General features: G+C 41.9%; 1 protein-coding gene across 6 annotated transcripts in view; it reads left to right on the top strand.

Moving 5' to 3' along the window:
• The window catches only part of ERBB4 (erb-b2 receptor tyrosine kinase 4), a 616649-nt gene that overhangs the window by 393072 nt on the left and 203482 nt on the right, over positions 1 to 20095 (top strand). For all 6 annotated transcript variants that reach the window (XM_071811269.1, XM_071811273.1, XM_071811270.1 and 3 more), the window contains exon 4: positions 19510 to 19644. In XM_071811269.1, coding sequence (XP_071667370.1) covers positions 19510 to 19644 — 135 coding nt within the window. The remainder of the gene's footprint in view (positions 1 to 19509; positions 19645 to 20095) is intronic.

Here is a 20095-nt window from a genome sequence, read left to right as displayed (position 1 = left end):
AGAGCTGGTGGGGTTAGAAATTGCCTTGTAATGGTTCTTGTCACCAGAAGCTTGTTCTTCGTGGCCTTTGCACCAGAAATACAATGGGCAGAGTGCTGCCAGTTTTGACTTCTGGACTAGAAACCTCACAGGTCTGCCAGAAACACTGTTAAGCAAAAAGCCTTGTACTGTCAAATACTGTAGCTGCAGCTTTCCTGTTTTAAAAGTGCTGTCTTCAGTGATGCTTGGAATGGATTCCAGATCTCCCTGGGCTGAAGTTTTGCTAAGTGAGTGTGTATAAGGGTGAAGGAGAAAATAGGTCATTTCATGGGTTTTGAGTTTTGTTTTGTTTTTCTTCATTACCTAAAACGCTCCAGTCATAAATAGTAGGTAGAGTGTTTGACCCAGCAGTCTGTAGAAAGTAGGAATCAATGGGAGCTTCGTTCTGGAACTGCATCTGAGAGACACACGTGAGGAGAGGGGCAGCAATGCTTGCACGGTGAGCTGAGCATGCACTGTGTTACCAGCAGGGAAAGAGAGACTGGGTCTTTCATTATTGACCGTAGTATTGACTTTAGCATCTGGGATGTGTTGCAGGGACTTCAGATTTCATCTCAGCATTTTAAAGCTAACACTCTGTGTCTGTTGAGGAAAAAGCAGCTTCCACAAAACGTGGAACCTGCCCACCTCAGTGTTTCTGAACAAGCTGGTAGAGCTGGTCCCTCAGTCATTGGGGTCTCTGCTCCCACTTGAGCAACATGGCAAAGCCAGTTGAATGCCAGGGCTCTCAGTTGGCCTCTGGCATCAGAGTGATGGCAAAAGAAGCAAATTAGATCAAATAGCTTGTGTGATTCTGTTGCATGTCCATATATTTTTGGCAGATGTGCTCTGAATGGATCCTTTACATTGCAATATGTCGATCATGTAATCTGCCTGGATTATGGAAAGGGGAGGTGTTAGAGCTTGAATCCTTTGGGTTTCCCCTGTCCACGTAATATAGATATGGAGTATTTCAGAGCTCCAAGTGTGTGCACAACTACCCTTTTCTCTCCCTCTTTCTTTTTTTGGTAGATGCATGTTGCTCTTTAAATAAACTAAAGAAAAATGTAACATTTGATTTTAAAGCTTAGATGTCATATTTGGTTTACATATTTGATAAAAGGCATGGTTTTGCATCCTTTGAAAAATACACTTTTAGCAGGGCTTATGAAGTTTTGGGGATTTTTTTGAGTGGTGGTATTTGTTCATTGAATACAGTGGAGCACTAGATAATTAATAAAACCAGGAACTGATTGAACAATTCGTGAAGGTATCAACTCTGGCATGTGTAAGTGTGTTTCATTTACTCCTTTTGTTACAGCAACAGTGACGTCTTAAACTGGAGAGGTTTTGGCAGAGGTTCCCAAGCACTAAGTGTTTCTTTGTTTTGTTGTTATTTCTCCATTTGTTTTTAATAACAATCTCTGGCACTCTGACAGATGCTTTCTGTTTGCTACTCCAGAGAGCAGGCATGCTCCTCGAGAGCTTGGCAAGACAAGAAAGTGGGTCTGTGACAGGTGCTAGAGCAAAGGACATGGTATCTATACCAAGGTTATCTCTATAATAAGAATCCCGGACAGAAGTAAAGCTTTGGAAAAGACCCATTCCCGCGTTTACCAAAGAGAAACATTTAAGCCAATGCCTTAGGCTGCTGTCCTAAATAAACTACTACTTGTCTCTTCTCATGTCATTTTACATCTTCAACAACTTTTAAATTAGATCAAATCCATTTATCTTTTTTTTTACTTCCTTAGACTTTATAGGAGAATGATTTTTCATTCTTCTCGGACAGCTGAGTTGGAAATGGACTTTTGAAGGATGATGGTCCTGCCAGTGATGGAGAAATATGAAGTGTCAGGGCCTGGTGATAAATCTTCCCGTTAGTCCAGCTTTCTCTGTGGGAAGTTGGCAAAAGGCCAATTGCAATAAGCCCTGAAATGTTCCCCAACCAGAGCCCGCAGCTCCACCAGAGGCCACTGAATGTTCCCATCCCCGAGAAGAGGCACTGTGCTAGTGGGTCACCAGGCATGGTGTAAAATCCATCGTAAACAGCTTGCTATCGTAGATTTGTGAATGTGCTAAGTGGTCATAAACATCCCAGAACAGAATTTGAACTCACTGAGAAAAGGAAACTGTTTCCAGAGAGCTCATTTTGATATGTAAATCCTTCCGTTTGTTTTCTACCCGCACCAGATCTGAGCAGTTCTGAAATTCTGGTCTGCCAACTGATTGCCACTAAATAGTCAGCAACAGCTTTAGGGAGAGGCAACTGAAATTTTCTATAGGTTTCACATCCCATAAACTTGCAAATTCTCTGGGATTTATCATTAATGGAGTTGGCATTTTAATGGAAATTGCTGTGTGCATAAAGAGTTGAAAGTCCCTATAAAATGAACCACATTTAGTAAACATACTGAGGCACAAGTGAAATCAAAACAAATCAACTCCTTTGTGGTGTAATAACATGCTACCTAGACCCTTTCTAGGTTTTTCTCCTTGATTATAGGCGTTATCTGCTTCATTAATTTAAGTGCTGTTATTGTATCAATCAAGTACTTTGCCAATTTCTAATTGCCAGGCTGGGAGCTGAGTCACTAAGTTATCTTGGCTAAGAAACAGTTCAGGAATGACAGTTGTTTGGGTATTAAATTTGTTTTCCTAAAGGCCTTGATTACTTTATAATTGTCTTGAGTTTCTTGTATTTTTATTTGCCATAGTACATTTTATTTGGCCTTTAAATGGATCACCCCAGATATCAGCCTTCAAGCCCATTTTATACTAACAAGTAATATATTAATAATATATATGAGCACTGATACATTTCAGGAAAAAAAAAAAAAAACAGCGATGGTAGAAATATTTTCAAGTGACCCAGGATTACTTTATATTTTTGTCTAATCAAAATATGATAAGGAACATTTGAAATGGTAAAAGAGTGCATTCCTCAGCTGTACAAATAGGCATGAGACCCAGTGGTTTGAGAACATGGAAAGAGCTGTTCTTAATGTAACTACAGCTTGGAGTAGTTTGCAAACAGGCTGATCCTCTGTTGGTGTTTCACTGTAAAACTTTATTTTTAAAACATTATTTTATCTTTCAATCAAAATAACACAATAGATATTTTTGCTGATCAGGTTTATTTAGGAGGTGCTGGTAAAACCATTGCAGTGGAGTTAAATCTAGTTTGTTCTTGGAAGGGCATGGTGGCTGCTCCTGATGGTCCTTGCATTTGTTTCTGGTTCTTTGTGGAATGATTGAAACTCCCATATGCCAAAATATGCAGAGAGAGACATTTCAGGTCATGCACATGGATTTTCTGGTTTGAAGCGATATGCAAACTCTTTTACGTTGGTATCTGAGATGTTCTGGTTTTCTCTTGAGCAGGAATTTACTTGCGCAAACGATCACAGCAAATAAAAGAAAACATTTGGGAGCCACAGCAAAACGTGTTTGCAGTCTTTGAGAAATTTCACTTGCACAGAGTGAAGAAACTCAAAGCCTAAAAGTTAATTTTTCATGCAAGCGAATGGGTAAGGTTCATTAGAAGTTTCATCTCATATGTATTACCACTCTTGAGTACCAAACAAAAGCCATATTCAGTCCTAAGTATTTACTGTGATAATTTGTATAATTAGGCCAGGCTTTCGTTTTTACTGTTGCTAGTACAATACCATTTAAGAACCCTGAATCCGTGTTATTTAGAAAGGCGCTGAGACATACGCAGGGTTTTTCAGCAATTCATTGAGTTTTAAGCACAATTTAATGACACAATGAATCAACAAAGAGAAACTTGTGAAGTTGATACATCCTTTTGCAAATATATAGCAAGGTTAAAAGTTAAAGACTCCTCTCCCTTCCTTATGTATTTTTCAAGCAGTGAGGGAAGAGCACTGAGGAAATGCATCTTAACATCCCATCCAGTTTATGCTGTACCTCCTGTCCAGCCCAACAGGCTCTGCAGAAGAGCCCAGTGATAAATTCATCCCAAGCAAGCGCTCACCCTACCCCTTAGCAATGGGAAGCACATGAAAGCTGTCAGGGCAGGATTGCACTATTTCTCTTCAGGGTTTCTTTTTAGTTCAGTGTCCTGCTTGCTCATGTGAAGAGCATTGGTTATTTAATGAACAGGTCTAAAATTATTGGAAAAAATTCTGAGGTAAAGAACAGTGTGGTTTTGGTATCCCTTATGTATAGAGTGCTATCTACTCCAATTTCTCCACATCCAGGATACTTGCACTGAATTAATTTGAGATAGGTATTACTGGAATAATAATAATATAGCATAGGGAGTACCTCAGAGAAAAATACCTCATCCTTGAATTTGCCTGTATGGAACATTGTTCTGTATTTTGTGGAATAAGGACACATGGTGCTGATAAGCAAAACTTTCCTACATCAGTGGGATGTTGTTTTATCATTTTCTGATAGGAACAGTCAATTTGTGTATCTGTGTTCATAGCTGATTGATAGCCTACTATAACAGCTATACCAAGGGAAATGCTTTTGCCTATGGTGGCTTCTTCTTTATTGGAGTTTTAAGTTACGAATTTAATAAATCTCAGTTTTAATTAACAAAGTAAATATAGAACTGAGTTATGGGCTTAAAGGGAAAATGTACAGGAACTTCATGACTGAACAGAAGATCTGATTTTATTTCACCCCCCAGCCTTGAAACATATTTATTCTCCTGTTTATTGTTGTGTGGCAAGAAACATTTCATATGCTTGGAAAGGTTAATTATTCCTGAAAAGGCATCAAAATCACCAAAGAAAAAAATGATAGGTGGTTGTTTCATCATCATAAGGTTTTTCTTCTGTGTATAGTTCTCCTTCCCCTCTACTCTGCCCTGGTGAGACCACATCTGGAATATTGAGTCCAGTTCTGGGCCCCTCAGTTCCAGAAGGACAGGGAACTGCTGGAGAGAGTCCAGCGCAGGGCAACAAAGATGGTGAAGGGAGTGGAGCATCTCCCTTATGAGGAAAGGCTGAAGGAGCTGGGTCTCTTTAGTTTGGAGGAGACTGAGGGGTGACCTCATTAATGTTTACAGATATATAAAGGGTGAATGTCACGATGATGGAGCCAGGCTCTTCTCGGTGACAACCAATGATAGGACAAGGGGTAATGGGTTCAAACTGGAACATGAGAGGTTCCACTTAAATTTGAGAAGAAACTTCTTCTCAGTGAGGGTAACAGACACTGGGACAGGCTACCCAGGGGGATTGTGGAGTCTCCTACTCTGGAGACATTCAGAACCTGCCTGGACACCTTCCTGTGTAACCTCATCTGGGTGTTCCTGCTCCAGCAGGGGGATTGGACTGGATGATCTTTCAAGGTTCCTTCCAATCCCTAACATTTTGTGATTCTGCATGTGTTCAGCATGGCACACGATGTGCTTGGGAGAAGCAGCTGGTGTTTTAGCAGTTGCATTTCTCTGTTGAGGCAGCTATCATCTCTGTGTCAGATTTAGGCAACTGGGAACAGAGAGTTCAGGTTCAGACTTGTTTGGATTTAAGTCACCTCTTCCATAACTCAAAAGCAAGTGAAGAACAGCAAGTGCAAGAAAGGCATCAGCACCTGTGGCAGCAGCCATCGGGTCCTGACAGCACTGACAGCTCCTTAGAGCTGCTCGGAGCTATTTTTTCCATCCCAGACCAGCAAATGTGTGAATCCAGAGATCTCAGAGTGGCTGCTGGAGCCCTGAATACTTAGTCCCTCTTGTGACAAGCACTGGCAGGCAGTCAAGGACATTTTCTCCTCTGTTCACATTACAAGATGGGGCAAGACTTGAGCTAGCTCATACTGAGTGCCCCATACTGAGTGCACTCATACGCAATGCCCTAGTGGGAGCTTTCTTGGACCACTGAGTTGGTGTTAAGTCAGAAGGATGGTGAGACAGGAGACTGACACAGTCAGTAGTGGGAAAACTTCACTTGGAAAAACACCAGTGCCTTAAAAATAAACAAACAAAAACCACCCCAAACCTCTAAGTCCATAATTACCAATATGGTATTAAGTCGATGTTGGTCCAATTCATCTGAGAGTATTAGGTCTTTCCAAAATGTAGATAAATCATCTGTGTCATTTCCAGATATCACCCAGACATGCCTCTCTGCATGGTACCTCTCTTGCTCTGGTACATCATCAGAGGGTCATGTGTGTTAGGTGTTTTAGGAATTTCTCCTCTCTGTACGTTGAAGGGAGATATGCTTTTCCTGTGCAGGCTGTGATTTGTGCTAAGGGTATTGCCCAGAAGACTAAGGTTGAATTTTATGCTATGCCTCTTGGAACCTTTTTCAGCTCCTTCCTTGCCAACTGGCTTAACCCAGAGGCAGGGGAACTGGAGAGAGTCCCACAAGCTGCTCGACAGTGGGGGTTCATCCTCTGGCCTGTCGGTGGGAGTGGCCAGCGATGCTGCACCACCACATTGCACCCCAGGTTTGGCTCCTGGTGGGATTTCTCTGCAGGTTTTTGTGTCTGCAGAGATGAGGGGTGCTCAGGGGATTGTCTGCTTGTCCCTTAGTAGGGATTTACAGCTGTTTCCATCTGACACATGAGTCATTCACAGAGCCATTTTCTAATAATTTAATTCTAAAATGGTGTAAAATGGGGGAAAAGGGAAAAGCAAGATCATCATGTATGCTGAAAAATGAAAGCCAGTGATTAACAGGCTGAAAACCTGGAATAGGTTTGTTCACACCACAACATGCAGCCTAACTGCCCTTTCCCATCCCTTCCCTGCAAAGTGGTCCATGGAGTTACCCAACTTCGCTCTGTCCTCTTGTCTGACATGTTCTGCACTACCAGAATTCCCCCAATTACCATCAGGCCCCTTGCCCTGCAGGAGTGAGAATCTTCACTTGAGCTTATGACGGGAAGATGACAGCTTTTAATAGGGTAGGTGAGACATTGGCGATGGCGTTTAACAAACCGCCTCTCTTCTCTGTGGGTGAGAACGCTGGGCTTTTGCTGTCTCCTGCAACACAGAGAATGGGCAGAAATGGTCAGGGGACACAGGGGAAGGTGCTTTGGCAGCAGCTCCCGTGTAGGTGCCATACAGTCTGTGGCAGAAGCTGCGGTGGGGCAGGGGGAGGAAGACTGCGGTGGGGAGGAAGGCTGCTTCCCTGCACTGAAAGAGAGGCTTTCTGTGTTAGGAGACAGCCTCTAGCATGATGTGGGGAGCATGGTTTGGGAGCTGTTTTGTTCCTCTCTTGTCACTGTGTCTGTGGGATCAGTTGCTCTGAGCACCCATGCAGGTGCTCGATGTGAGGGGAGCTGTGTCTAGGAGACTGGCTGGTAAATTTGACAGGCTTTTTATATTCTTTATTTTCATTTAAACATTTACATCACATCTTGTTACCTTCTCTTGTCTGTAATTAGAAATACTGTGGAATTAAGAGCCATTAAATTCATTGAGATTTCAGCTTTGGGAATTTGCCCAGAGGCACACAGCTTACAGGCTTTCACAAGGCTTCACTTCCCTGGAGCCATCTCCCCCTCCCCTGCTTCATCCAAGCCTTTGTAAAAAGGAAACATCTTTTCAATTTAGCTAATTAATTGCTCTTACCAACCAACAGATGTTTTGTAGCCTTTGAAGACTAGGAATAGCCAGGTATATAACTTCTGCAGCCGTATATTCACTGCCCATGGAATTTGAGCAAGAACTTCTGAAGCTCAAGAGAAAGACAAGCTATTAAAAAGGAGTTATAATAACTCAGAATAATATACTTTCCCCCTATATTTCACTAGAAGAATTTTCTTGTTCCTTTATCAAAATGTATTCCATTCTGGGGCGCAGCACTCACTGGGCTGAGAAAGAAATTATTATTCGGGATATCTCTCCCATTTATTTATTTATTTCTAAATGGTGCCTGAGATGCATGACAATGGCAAGAAAAGCCACAAAGCTCACCATGGGCAATGCACGGCAGATTCAGGCTTGAACCCTTCCCAGCTGAGCCTGCTTTGTTTTACCCTCAGCTACTCTGTTTGCAGCCCATGGTCTGTTCATGTGTTCTCCCTCTCTTGTGTAGGGTTATTTGGGACGCTCTTTGGCAAAAAAATTACTAAGACTTGTTCTTAATGCTAAGGATAGCAGTTAGTATGGCAGAATTGTTGGGTCTGGGCGCTTAATCTTCCCTCCTGTTGTCTACATTATTAAAAATGATCTCACTGAAATAAATATCATCAATCAGTGCCAGCTGCAGTTTAGCTGGAGTGTAGACAAGGACAAACTGTGCGCTCTGGCTGCCTGCAGACAGAAACTGTTCGGACTAGCGTAGCTGCAGAGCGGTAAAATGCTTGGAAGCAAACCGATCCTTTTTCCGGGAAGAAAGTGTATTCTGCTATCAAATATGACAAGGGAAGTAACTTTCGTTCCTGCCAAGGTTGTGTGAGTACAGAGCAGAAACAACTGTCCACCCTGTGACAAGCCACTACCAGGAGCAGAGTATGTCCTCTGTTGATGGCAGCACAGATCTCAGGGCAGTTTTACTTCCATGTCACTCCAGGCCACAGCATCACCCTTGATCTACTGCATCATAATTGGGAGCAGCTCGGGTTCAATGCAGTTCACCTGCTGGGAAAAGTGTGTGTTTGGAGAACGGTTGCAACCTTGTTGGTTGCAAACAAAATATTGATTGTAAGAAAGAAGATAATGTTTTCATTCTGGCTTTTAAGAAGCTAAGTGCGTAGAACGAGGTCTTTACTGGATTAGGGTTGGTGAGAGATGAGAAGGGCTCATATTTAAGAGTGGGCAGAAGGACTGGAGAAAACTTGAGGTGTTGCTAGTCTTAAAAAAGTGAACAAACCAACTCTGAACTCTCTCTTGTGCTCAAGACCTTGTCACCCATCACTTTGGCTTCTGATATCCAAAGTGGTAATTTTGGCAAGGATTCACATGTGCTTATTTACCTCACCTAAGCACCTGGTTTGAGGTTAATAGTTTAAGGAAAATTGGCCTGAATTCTTGTGTGGTTTTTTTTGTTGTTTTTTTTTTTTTTATGTAACAGCTACGTTTTAGTTGTCACCACTGTTTCATTCCTACCTTGTAATAGATGCACAGAACATGAGCATAATTAAGGTCAAAAAGGATGCAGTCAAACATGATGATCACAGAGGGCATGTGAGTTTTGGGAAGGGAGAACAGTTAGCAGGAACATGTCAGCTGTGTTTCCACAGGGTCAGCGGCTCAGCAGCCTGGACAGGTTCCCTGACATTCTGTCAGATTTGAAACCTGAATTTAGTGTGCATGCAAAAGCAAAAAGCAGGACTGACAGTCATCTCTTAGCAATTACAGAAATAAAAGGGGAAAAAATGAGTTGGGATGCTTCAGGCTCAGACCTTATCAAACTCGTTAACTTACAAAGGCCTTACTGATTGCTGTGATTAACATGCAGGCTCCTCAGTTTATGGGCGTACTTTTGGCTTGCTGGCTGTCCCCAGTCACAGCCCTGGGAGGGAAAACCAAGCCAAGGTCCTTACAGCTCCAAGGAGCCAAAGAAAAGTCACTTCACAGTCCTCTGTGCGGGAGGAGGTTTTTCAGCATGTCATTCACACAGTCTCTGTACAGGAGAGCTGGGGAAAGGCACAGGCACTTCCCACCTCAGACAAATTTCAATTTAAATTCCTCTTCGAAGAGTTGACGCTGTATCTCAGGAGAGGTTAACAATGTGGCATAGAAATGTGAGAGCGTACTTGAACAGATCCCATATAGAAATTGTAAGCTCAGCGGACACAGACTCCTCTTTCGAGCCCAGAAGAAAAGATTAGTTAGGTTATGCAATTGCTGGAGCTGGCACAAAACCAGCTGCATGCCAATTACCAGCCCCTATGCAAATGCTTGTACTGAAACGCAGGATGCAGCTGGACGTGGGTCTGGGCACCCTTCCAGGATTATTCCAAGCCACATTATGACAGTTTTGAAAGAGAAGGGCTCTATGGAGCCAGTAATTTTTCACAGCCTTTCAGAAAATGGAGGAAATTACCACTACATCCCGATCTTAACCATTTTTTTCAAAGGGAGAAGGAATTTCTGCATGTTGATGCCAATCAGGACGTACTTGAGGCACTTACGCTCCAAGACAGAAGGCCATCGGTCTGTTTGCCAAGTGCATGGCCTGAGTGCCAGATGTGCTTGGGATAGAAAGCAGGCTTCTTGAATTTGTCAGTGGTTGTATGAAAAGAATTTTAAAATATACCACCAAATAATGCCAGAGTTGAAGCTCCCGGAGATGCTGCAGGGAAACCCTGCCCCTGGCCCTGCTGAGGTTTCTGTTCCTACTGCTGTTTGACTTCCACATGAAAACCCCACTTGGAAAGGGTGCAGCAGCAAAGGCAGACAAAAGGTCATGCAATATTTACTTGCAAGAGGCCTCTTATAAAGAGCTGATGCCAGGAGAACAGGGACGCAGTAGTCTCCCAGTTACATATCGCAGCAGATGGAAAAGATAAATTGAGAGCTACCACCAGCAGACATGAAACATTACAGGTTTGAACAAAATATAAAGCAAGTGTCCTGACAAGGAGAGGCATTTGAAATGGTTGTGTCTATCTTGGCAACATAGAAGAGAATCAGTCAAAGTATGTAGCCTCATCCTGGGTGGAGAAATTATATGACCATCCTATAAGGAAAGAAGCAAAGTTTAGGGAAAAAATAAAAACAAGTACTCTTGGAACGATTTTTCGAATTTGGCCCACATATCTGATATGGAATGTAAGGTAGTGGAGAGCTGGATTCCTTAAGGGTTCAGTTTGGCTCAGTGGACCTCATACCTATTTGGTGGCTCCAAGCACCAGCTTTCGCTGTTCTGACCTGGAACAGGAGATGCTCTCCACTGCTGCCCCATGTTTCCTAAGACTCCCATGACTGTTGGCTGCCTGCCCTTGAGATCAAGGAAGGAAGGAAGTGGGATGAGTCCCTGTTGGAGCAGTGGGACAGTGAGGTCCCAGTATTGTGCACCAGGACTCTGAAATAGCAGAATCATAGGGGAAGGAGGACACCTGAAGGATCAGTCTGCAGTCTTACCCCTAGGAAGCCTTGACACGTGGTTCTCTGTAGTTTGTGGGTGAATTTGCAGGCATTGGAAACCCCCTGGAAGCACTTGGAAACTCTGCTGGAAACCACTCATGTTGCTGTAGGGCTGGCAAACAAACATACTGCTCCTCACGAGCAGAAACCATTCTTCTGGAGAAATGCTTCAATCACAGCAAAAGCTCTAGAGAAGTTGTGAGGAAAAATTAATGTGAAACCATTGTAGAGGGCCAGAAAGGGTGACCTGGTTGTGTGTTGCTGCTGCACCTTTGCAGAGGCTGATCAGTGTGACAGATCAAGGTGTTGCAGCTATAGGGCATGGGTAGCCTTTCAAGAGGGCTGAAGAAATGACATTGGGGTCTGTTAAGTGTTCGCTAAATAAATTTGGAGGGTGCCTGACATAGGAAGCAGGGTCTGTGTCATGAAAGACTGGAAGGCAAGTGCTCATACAACTTCTGTGGGTTACTATACCAGATGATGTCCCCCAGGATGCTCACCATTAAAAATAACCAGACAACAGAAATTCATTTCAGTACTGGGGTACCTGTCAGAGCCTTTAGGCTTTCTGCAGCCTGCTGGGACACCAGGGAGACTTCGTTTGCCATTTTGGTGCACCCAGTGTGCTGCACATCATCTCCCTTTCTGCACCTTCTGTTGGCCTTTTGCCAAAGAATAAGAACAGGGCAGGAAGGAGATGATTTATTTTGGATTCTGCAGGTTTCAGTAACTTTTGAATAATCAAATGCCTACAGCTGTGCTTCCTTGCTGAAGCCCGTACTCAGAGGTATGGGTTTTGGAACAACTGAAAGAAAAACACTTTTACTGGAGGACTTGGTGAAGAGACACATACCCGCACTTTGCAGAAGCAGCTCAGGAAGATCCTGAGCGCGCAGTCACTGCTAACCTGGATGCAGATACCTCCATGGGGTAGGACTGTGCTACCCGAATGTGAAGTCATGGCTTCTGCGAGTGCACTGACTGCTCATTTCTGGCTGTTGGCATATTGCTGCTCTTACTGAGCTCAAGAGCGTGCCTTCTGGGGTGAGCTGGCGATGTGTCATGCTCTCCATAGACAGTAATTTGAAACTCATCAGTGATTCATTACAGTGACTTAAATGAATACAATTTTCTTTTTGCTAACAAAAATCAAAAGATCGAAGGGCACCAGTTCTTTTCATGCTGAAAGCTATGATGTTTCTTAATCCAGATGTCCCCTTTGCATGAAATGGAGTACAGTGATGGTGACAAAGGTTCTGTGTTTCAAATACTGTAGCACTTCTTTATATACACATGTGGCATGCTTTTAAATATATGTTATATTCCAGATGTGTGTTTTGCATCATCAAATACTTATCAGTAGGTAAAAATTTAAAATTAAGTATGCTTAATAAATGGAGAAATGGAGAAAATGGATTGCTTATGGAGTGTTGTAAGTACTGTCATGGCAGATGATTAATAATCATAGAACAACAAAATAATTTAGCTTGGAAGGGATATCTAGAGGTCATCTGGTCCAATCTTCTGTTCAGGGCAGGACTAACTTCAGACAAGGATCAGGTTGTTCGTTGTTTATGAAAATCTCTGTAACAGGAGACAGCACCATGTCTCTGGTCAGTGTGCTCCTGTGCTTAACCTCTCTTGCTGTGAAGAATATTTTTCTGATGTCTAATCAGCGTTTCCCACATTGCATCTTGTGCCCATTGCCTCTTGTCCCCAAGCTTTGCTCTTCTGAGAAGAGTCTAGCTCTGTGTTCCCCTGTAGCTCTCCTCTAGGTAGAGGCAATCTGCAGGCAGGTGTCCCCCCACCCCAGTCATCCCTTCTTCGTGCTGGACAAGCCCAGGTCCTCTCACCTCTCCTCGAGTTACAGTCCTCCAGCCCCTAACCACTACAGTGGTCCTTTCCTGGACTCTCTTGTAGTTTGGCAAGAACCGTGTTGTGCTGGGATGTCCAAAAGGGACACAGTGCTTCAGATGCACCTTCATGAGTGCCCAGCAGATGGGCATCATCACCTCCCTCACCTGCTGGCTCTGCTTCTGCAGCCTGCTGTGGGATCACCCTTCATCATGCACTGCTGACTCACATCCGTCTTACCACCCACAAGGTCTGCCAGGCCCTTTTCTGCCCCTCTCCCTGATTTGGAGGAACCCACAGGAAGCCAGGTGAATTGTTACAATATTATGGTTTATGTTTGTTAATCTACCTGTCACCCCCAAAAATCATATTAATAAAACGGTAGATCAAGCAGTTGGCTGCTCACATCAGGATCAAGATTTGACTGGACAAAGAAGTGAGTCAATTAGCATCTCCTTCTGAAAATTAATATCCCTGTAGCAAAGTCAACATTTTACATAAAAGCTCCTCACCTGCAAAGTCAATGGGGTCAAACAACTTTCAGAAGCTAGTGATGGGGAAAGAAGAAAACAAACAAGGTGGGTAACATTGTAAACAGCTGCTGCTGTTTCTGCACAGAATAACTGCAAGGGAAATTCTGGAGCTAAGGCTGGGCATACAGCTTTCTGTCTACCCTGTTGTTAATCAGCATTAAGGGTATGCGATACTGATGGCAGCTGTGTGGTTAATGATACTGGTGTTGGTTGGAATCAGTACATCATCTTACTCTTTGTCAAAGCAGAGTAGTTATTACAGGAGCAGGAAGCCTCCTCCAGAATGGAGGGGAAGGAGATGATGGAAATGTAAACCTGGACCTAAAGACTTGGGGGAATCAAGATCCAAGTAGGCAGAAACTGCTGTGGTCAACTGTTTTCTTCCCTTTTGTATGCATGAGGGTTTTTGTGATATTTGTTTGATTTAGTTGTTTCTTCTGTCTTCCATAGTATTTTGGATTACTTTCTCCCTGCGGTGAACCTTTTGGGGCCATGTAGCTGCATTTTATATGCCTTAGGATCTCAATAACTGCTCAGGGTGCAAAGTGAAATGGGGCGCGTTAGCCTGACACCAACTTGCACTTCTATGAGAACAGGGTGGTAATGGCATATGTATTGTAAATCTGGCATGTTTACTGCAAAGGACGGGCATATTTTTTTCCTTTTACACAGTAGCCAATTAAATGATTGGATGTTTTGATTTTGAAAAGGCTGTGAGAAAGAAGAATTGAGGGCATTCAGGGACAGAGAAATAATCTGAGCAGAAATGAATGGCTTCTTTGAATTGGTTTAATATGGCTGAACCTGTTCATAAAACAGATACTCCCTTTGGGGAGATCACTAAAGAAAGAGTTGACCAGAGCCTGTTGTCCTTTAATGAAGTAGCTAAATGATTCGCAAGGACCCTGTGAGTCCATCTTCACACACATTTGCGGTGAAATGGTGAAAAGGTATCCCATTAAACTCAGTGAAAGGTAATGAAATTACTCAATTTTTATTTAAGCAGCAAAAATAAGTAGCTAGTTTTGGAAGATTTATGCTCAGGTGCTACTATCCAGTGTTCTTAGTTATTGAGCAGTTGGAAGTACAGACCCACAGGCTGCACATAACACTGAATGCTTTTGATAAAAATAAAGAATATCTTGCTGTTACCATCAAGCCTTGAAACTGACTTCCAGCTAATGACCCACATAATCTTTACTTGAAATTGTATAATTGAGATCGAAGGCTGTCTGTGGCTTCTAGCTGGTACACAAATTCCACATCCATGAGCTTTAGAGTATGGTCATTGAGCTGAAATGGAGAAGGTTAAAACTCTCATTTTCATTATGAAGCTCCCCCCATCTCCCAGTACAAATGTGACATTTCAGTTTTACACAGTCCAACTCTTCTTAAATCATCTGTATAAAAACTTCAGATCTTGATTGATGACGGATGAGCTATTGTCTCCTAAAGCACCCAGTTCTCATTACCCTTTAAGACATAGCTTATTAATGATGGACCTCAAGTGCTTTCCCAGTGGGTCACCAGCAATCAGCTGTGCTAAGAGATCAAAAGACTTGGTTTGGCATGAAATTTCCAGGCCAAAGCCATTTTCAGATAATGCATTCAGCATCTTGGGAGAAATATGACAGTGTTTTGAGAGTGATACAGTATATGACAACATATCGCCATCACCTGAGTGATGGTGGCAAAGAGCATGCAAAGGTGCTTCAGTTCTAATTGAGGCTGACCCTGGAAATTAAGGTGTATTCAATATGCATGATGTGATATGTATGTGCAGAGTACACACTTCTATATGGTGTGGTGTAAAAGACAGCTGTTTCCTTAGGAGACAATCAGCTTGAAAGTTATAAGGTATCCTCTGCTTTGCTTTTGAGGTGATTACAGCAGACATGCCCAACAGTTTTTCCTATTTAAATCCTTGCCCTTTCTCTGCCCACTTTAGAGCTAGTTCTTTTCCCTCTCACTGTGCCTTCTTCCAGTTCATCGTGGCAGCTGGCTTCATAGCACCAGAGAAGAGCTTTTAATTCGCAACCTTGAATAGCCAAAACAATTTTATAATAGTTTTAGAACCAGTGCCTATTGCTAAACGGGTTTCTACAGCCCCACTGCATATCGACACACACAAGTTACTTGTACTTCAACATATGTTGCACAATGTGAACATGTTTTGCCAATTTAATCCACATTAGTAATTAGATAACAGACCGTGAGGGATTACATTATACACAAGAAAAAGTCAGCTGAAGAAAATGCCCTTTTAACAGATGGATGAAGATGATTTATTTCCATCTCTGATCTGAAAAGACAACACACTTGTAGAGCTTGTGTCCCTTTGTCTTATTTCAGGGATCTTAAGCTTCTGGTGGCTAGTAATGTATTTTCACTGGCTTCAGTCAACGTCGTTCTGTTAGAATAGTTTTTATGAATTTAGCCTCTTTGTGAAATTAGGAGACCAAAGTGTGTGTTCTGTACCTGTCTGTGTTCCATGGCACTTTATGGAAAGTGCAAAATACTTGTATTTCATTGTTGCCAGGGACCTGTATGTTTTTGTTTCTTCTGTTAGTATTCTGAGTATTTTATGGTAAGTTACCCAAGTCATGTGGTAATGGTTCTGGTTATTCACTGGGCTAATGGAAGCAAGAAAATAGCCGATATAACGGACAATACATTTCTGATTTAACTTCCTGAATAAATAAATATTTAACAGAATTTTAATAATATGCAGATATAAGTTCCCCACTATCATTTGGCAGCAATAAGCAAGATAATGACAGAAGTCAGCGGCAAGTGGACTTGCTGTTTTGTTTTCCTATAACTTTGGTTACAGAATTATACTACTTTTAAGCCAATAAAATAGCTCTAGTAAGGAAGATAATAAGATTTTGCTCTCACTTCAGAATCAAGTGGCCAAAGACCTTGGAGCTACTCCTTTGCTCAGAGCACCAGCTGCACCCCTGTTGCCAAAGCGGGAATTCGTTATACTGAAGTGTGGCCAGCAGTACCTTACAAGAAGGCATCCAAAATCACCTGACACCTTTAGAAACTCTTTTCCCAAAGAAAGCCAGTGGGACTTGTGCTTTGAAATCCCCTTTTGTAACTTGGTGTCCCTGAGCAGCGTGGAAGTCCAAGGGTAACATTTGCTACCAGCACAGTATGGTGGGTATTGCAGGCACCAGTTGATAGCACCGAGTCCTCTGGCTCCTGCCCCAGGCAGCAGTGACTGTACTTAGACTTACAATTTTCCAGTGCCACAAAAATTGGTTTTAAAAGACAAAAATACTCTCCCCAAAATGGTATTTAAAGTACGTTCCACTGTGAGCAGGGCTTTTGAGCACTTGTTTGGCAGGAACGAGCTTCTTTTTTTGCAGTAGAAGTCACAAAATTCACTAAGAGACCTGTCGTTCTCTTTCCTGCTCCAGCCTCAGAAAGAGTTGAGCTAAGAGGCACCTCAGGTGTTGCAGACAGGGAAGAAAGCGCTTTTTGCCTGGCTTCCTTTGCTAGCTCATCTGCACAGGCAGAGCTGCCTGCCTTTCTCCTCCTGTTTGTTGTTTACCTTTATCTCTCACTTTCAGTGCTGTAAATTAAAATGAGATGACTTTATGATGATGACTTCATTATACGGTAACTCTATTGTATATTGATTACATTTGTGCTTCATTTGCTCAACATGTAACAGGGTTTATTAGGTCTTTCTAGGCATTGTTCTTGCTAAGAGAGGGCAGAGAAGTGCAAAATGCATTTGGGTTTAAGTCAGTGAAGCTGATGGCATCTGTGCTGATTTACACATGCCGAGGACTCGGCGTAAAGAAAAGTAGGATATCAGGTTGGAATGGGCAAGTAGACAGGGACTGAATCTGGATCCCACAGAACAGGAAGAGTCAAGCACAAGTACTTTAAAGATTGTACTAAACTTCCAACTCAGGATTATTTAACATCTGTAAGAGCACACCCTTCTTATTTTTATGCAGGTTTATTAGTGCCTCACTGCACGAAGGGACCTGTAAACTTCAATCCTGTCACCTGTGAAAAATGGTACAGTGCAGGACAAATAAAGATACTGAATCATGTTTTTAGGGAAAGGCAGAAGCAACAGCGCTCATTATTCAGGGATGAGAGATGTCCAAGCATTTTCCATGTTTGCTTTTAGTAAATCACAAGGAAAGCTGTCAGCTTTCCTTACAGTACAGAGGAGACATGTTCTGGTTAATTTTATGCTGAAAAAAAGTATTTATCCACAACTCAAAACTATTAGAATTACTTTTAGAATGAGATGCTGCCTGCTATACAAGAATGCATCAAAGTTCCTAGCAGAAAAGAAAATTTGGTAGGTATTGTCATGAGTGAATGCTCTAAACCCCAGAAATTATGCCAGTGGCAGGTGTTCAGCTGATAGTGACACTATTCGGAATTGTGTACAAGTGTTTAAGAAGCTAGGAATGTGTATTTTACAGTTTTTCATGGTTTATTAGATATTACTTTTAATCAAAGTCTGTGCCATAATTGATTAGATAATCCAGTATAGCTGGCACAACACAGAGAAATCATCACTAGTCATGTTTTCAAGCGTTCTTCTAAGTCCCACTTTTTTCTCCAGAGCAGAATTACTAGCAGATGCTGTATGGGTTTTTTCAGGGATCATAAGAATATTATACAGATCATTGCTATGTCTCTAATCTGGACTCTTTTCTACATAAGATTATTATTATTATTGTTTTCATTTTAAGCCCCTTTTCATTGAAAAGCCAACCTTTTAAACCAGAGGTTTCTAAGAAATAATATTAATATTTTGAACTGATTAATATGGTGGAAGGATGTATTTACAGATAATCCTTTATTTAATACATTCATGTCTTGGGGGCTGCCTCCTCTACATGCTGTAGCCTGTAAACCCTGAAATTAATAAAAAAATATGCAGTAATTCCTTCCCTGTTGTTTGTCAGCATTAGTGTTCCCACTATAGCTTTTAAAGGTTTTCTTGGGAGACAGGACTATCAGATGACCTTAATCATTGCTACCATAGACAAGATTTGCTCTTAATGTCTCTCTCAGAAGCGTGACACTCCTGGCTCTATAGCAGCACTTGATGTCATTCTAAGGTGCGATTAGTAACTAACCTTCAACATTTTTTTGCTTGAATCTCTGACACTAAGCGGTGCAGGAGGTTTTAGCTGCGTAGCTCCTGTTAACTTTAATGAGACGCACATGGATTGTCTTTTGCTCTGGAAATATGAGAGCCAGGTTAAGAAGAGAAATGGTGAATTTGAACAAGAATTTACAGGCTAACAAAAACCAAGTTATTGCTCCAGAGGAAACCTGATGCTACAACCAACAGCTGTAAGATCATTTTTGTGTTGAGATTTGACAAATCAAGTCTGTAGAGACATGGGAACAAGCCGTATTTTTACACCAACTGATATAAACATAATAATTTTTTTTAAAAAAGGCAAACTCTTATCTGCTCAGAAACCATCTCAATTCGACACAAAAGCTTCCAGCAAGGCACGTCAGTGGTGGTTTTGGATCATAGTATTTGAGATTTGGATCATAGCTAATTTAGTATTTGAGTATTTTGGGTCATAGTATTCCAACAGCAGAGTCTGATCAAAAAATGTGCTTTCCCAGACATTGTGATGACTGGACCCTTGTCATGTACTGTGGGCTCAGAAAATTCCTCCTCAGCAGAGAACATTAGTTTATTATCTGTTTTAAGCATTCATACCTGTTAATGAAATACAGCATAGTGTGGTTGACTGCTTGTACTTTTAAAGTCAGTTAAGTCTTGAAGGACATTTTACCCACAAATAATGGTACTGTTCCACATTTTACTGCACTGGAACAACAGGTAAACTCAGTAACTCATCTAGCAACTTCTGCATATAAATAAATGGTTCCTGTTTACTAATACTGTAAGCTACTTGCCCTCCGGTTTTCAGAGTATTAAGTGAGATTACAGTGAGAATTTTTTTGTATTTAAATTTCATGCCCTCTCTCTCCAGTACACAAAGCAGCAATAAATTTAATCAACTGTGTGTCTAAATTCTTACAAGTATATTCTCTTGTTCTTTTATGCAGAAATACTGAATGGAGGGGTGTATGTTGGCCAGAACAAATTTCTTTGCTTCGCAGACACCATTCATTGGCAGGATATCGTGCGTAACCCCTGGGCCTCCAACTTCACTTTGGTTCCAACAAATGGCAGCTCAGGATGTAAGTACTGGTTTTATTCTTAGCATTGTCATCCGCTCAGCATGAAAGAGTATAAATATGACCACTAGTTTTCCCCGATCCTCTGTTACGGATAATTGTGTTTGTAAATTTTCCCCATGTTCTTCAAAGTTTGTATGCTGCTTGTCAGAACGCTTAGTCTAATCTTAAAAACACTGTGTAGAGAGGATTTGTGAATATCGTACATTTTCTGAATTTTCTGTCATCTGTTTTCTCTCTTCTGTGAATTCTTTTTACTATTTATTGCTAAAGCCAGTGTGCTGCCATGGAAGCACAGCCGTTATTGTTTGCTTTGCATTTGTTCCTGCTGCTCAGTCTGGTCCTTGAGTCACAATGATCTGTCTATCGCATCATAATTAGCTGCTGGAGTAATTATGGCACAAGCTCACGGATACGCTGACTTTAGATGAGAAATGAGCCTCTAAGAAATAGT

This window comes from Patagioenas fasciata, chromosome 7, assembly GCF_037038585.1.
Source record: "Patagioenas fasciata isolate bPatFas1 chromosome 7, bPatFas1.hap1, whole genome shotgun sequence".
Classification (NCBI taxonomy): Eukaryota; Metazoa; Chordata; class Aves; order Columbiformes; family Columbidae; genus Patagioenas; species Patagioenas fasciata.
Note: the sequence above shows the minus strand (reverse complement) of the source record. Positions and strands in the feature narration are given on the sequence as shown.